At 59.5% G+C, this 2,282-nt stretch overlaps 1 protein-coding gene across 1 annotated transcript; it reads left to right on the top strand.

Moving 5' to 3' along the window:
- Nucleotides 1-1,379: 1,379 nt before the first annotated feature.
- LOC145936482 (uncharacterized) lies at nt 1,380-2,282 on the top strand. Its single transcript, XM_083038739.1, has one exon. The coding sequence runs from the start codon at nt 1,380-1,382 to the stop codon at nt 2,280-2,282; it is 903 nt and encodes a 300-aa protein (XP_082894865.1).

Genomic DNA, 2,282 nt, shown 5'->3' on the forward strand with positions numbered 1-2,282 from the left:
GGAGGCCGGGAGAGGGAAAACCCCTGCTCAGACAGGTCCCCAAAAGGAAGCCCCCAAGAAAGGGGCCTCCAAGAAGGAGACTGCGCCCAAAGGTGGAGCCAAGACCAAGAATCTGGCTCCCGACAAGGCGCGCAAGGCGGACCCTCCTAGGTCCAATCCTCTTCCCCCTCCGCTCCCGCAACCCTCTGGATCACAGGATGAATCCTGGGTGAGAGTTGTGGGGAGAAAGGAGAGACGAGAGAATAGAGCTGCAACATCACAGCCAGCGACCACCTCCTCCGGAGGCAGCAGAGCCCAAAAAGCCTCTCCCCCTCTCAATGAGAGGGTGAAGGAGAAGGCTGGCTCCCCGCTTGCTAAAAAGAGGAGCAGAAGGATCCCCAAGACGGCGGCGGTCACTCTGTCCTGCCCGGAAGGACAATACGCCGAGTCAATCATATTGGCTCGGCAAAAGATCGACCTCTGTTCTCAAGATAGAGACGGTGAAGGCGCGCCGAGCGGTCACAGATGCCATTGTGTACGAGATCCCCGGTGCGGACAAGGAGGCTAAAGCCAACCTCTTCGCAAGTAAGCTGAGAGAGGTCTTGGCTGATAAGGAAGGAGTCCGCGTAGCCCGCCCCAGCAAAAAAGGGGACCTACGAATACGCGGACTTGACGAGTCCGCCACAGAAGTGGAGGTGGCGGCAGTCATCGCGAAGGAGGGAGATTGCCCGGTACCCGAGGTGAAAACGGGAAAGATCCGCTTCACCAAAGGCGCCATGGGCACTATGTGGGTGCAATGCCCGATCGCGGTTGCGGAAAAAGCTGCCGCGAAGGGCAGGATTAAAGTGGGATGGGTGGTGGCCGGAGTGGAGTCCCTCAAAACGCGCCCGCTCCAATCCTTCAGATGCTTGGAGCGGGGCCACGTTAAGGAGATCTGCAGCAGCCCTACGGACAGAAGTGGCTGCTGCTACAACTGTGGGGCTCCGGGCCACAGGGCCAGCGAATGCAGGGAGAAGACTCGCTGCATTCTCTGCACAGAAGCTGGACTACCAGCTAATCACAGGGTTGGCAGCGAACATTGCCAAACCAAGAAGAGAAGAGGCGGCAAGATAGTCGCCAAACCAAAAGGCGGCGAACAGCCTGAGGGCAGCAAGCCGCCGGAGGGCAGAGAGAGAAAGGAGACAGAGCGGGGGGGGGAAGCGAGGCACCCAAGCCAGCGCGCCCGCCCAGACTGCCCCCATGAAGGAGGCGCCCAAGTCCCAAAGAGCGTCGAGGACGAGAAGTGCTCTGAAGAAGAAGGAGGAGCAAACCGAGGCAGCTATCCCACCCACCCCAACACAGGAGAGGGAGGAATTAAAGGAGGTGGCCATGGGGGATGCCTAAAAAATATATAGCTCGTTATGGCTAATGATAGACAGCTGATAGGCCTCCTCCAGACGAATTTAAATCATTGCGCGAGGGCACAAGACCTTTTCTTACATGCCCTCGCGGAATGTAAATGCGGAATCGGGATCGCGGCCGAGCCGTACCGAATACCACCGGACAACCCGTGCTGGGCGTCCGACGATATCGGCTCGGTCGCAATAACATGGAGAAGAAAGGAGGGCTCCCCTCCCTGCATCAAATTGGGGAGCGGTCGGGCGTACACGGCTGTTGAATGGGGCCCACTTTGGGTAGTAGGATGTTATATCCCCCCCAGCGTGGACTCTGCCACGTTCGGGGATATCCTCGACGAGATCTCTGTCGTCGTACAGAGGAGACTCCCCGAACCGATCGTGGTCGCCGGGGACTTTAACGCAAAGTCCAGCCATTGGGGCTCCCGGCGAACCGATCACAAGGGCAGGGTCCTGGAGGATTGGGCAGCGGTTCTCGGCCTCTGCATAATTAATCAGGGGTCGAGGAGCACCCTGGTCAGGCCGCAGGGGGAGTCTATCGTGGATCTCACGTGGGTTTCTCCCTCTGCGAACAGGATAAGGGACTGGCGAGTGACGGACGAGGAGACCCTCTCCGATCACTTATATATCAGGATGAGGGTCGACGTCGCTCGCCAGGGGATGCTAAACCGCGCCCAAGGGGGGGACCTACCCAAAAGGTGGGCCCTGAAGAAGTTGGACTCCGACAAGCTAGCAGCAGCCATGCTCTCGGCCACCTGGCCTGGCGCAGAGGCGCCGCAGGAGATAGAGGACCAGGTGAAGTGGCTCGGGAAAGTAGTCAGCGACGCCTGTGACATCGCGATGCCCCGGGCCAGGCCGAGGCCGCAGAGGGCGGCGTACTGGTGGACGGAGGAAATTGCGGATCTCTGA

The sequence above is a fragment of the Prenolepis imparis genome, unplaced genomic scaffold (genome assembly GCF_030444845.1).
Source record: "Prenolepis imparis isolate NDT839.2.m4 unplaced genomic scaffold, iyPreImpa1.0 SCAF_5, whole genome shotgun sequence".
NCBI lineage: Eukaryota > Metazoa > Arthropoda > Insecta > Hymenoptera > Formicidae > Prenolepis > Prenolepis imparis.

Excerpts from the sequence above, each read along its gene's own strand:
- LOC145936482 (XM_083038739.1), top strand. The coding sequence starts at position 1,380 with ATGGCTAATGATAGACAGCTGATAGGCCTCCTCCAGACGAATTTAAAT.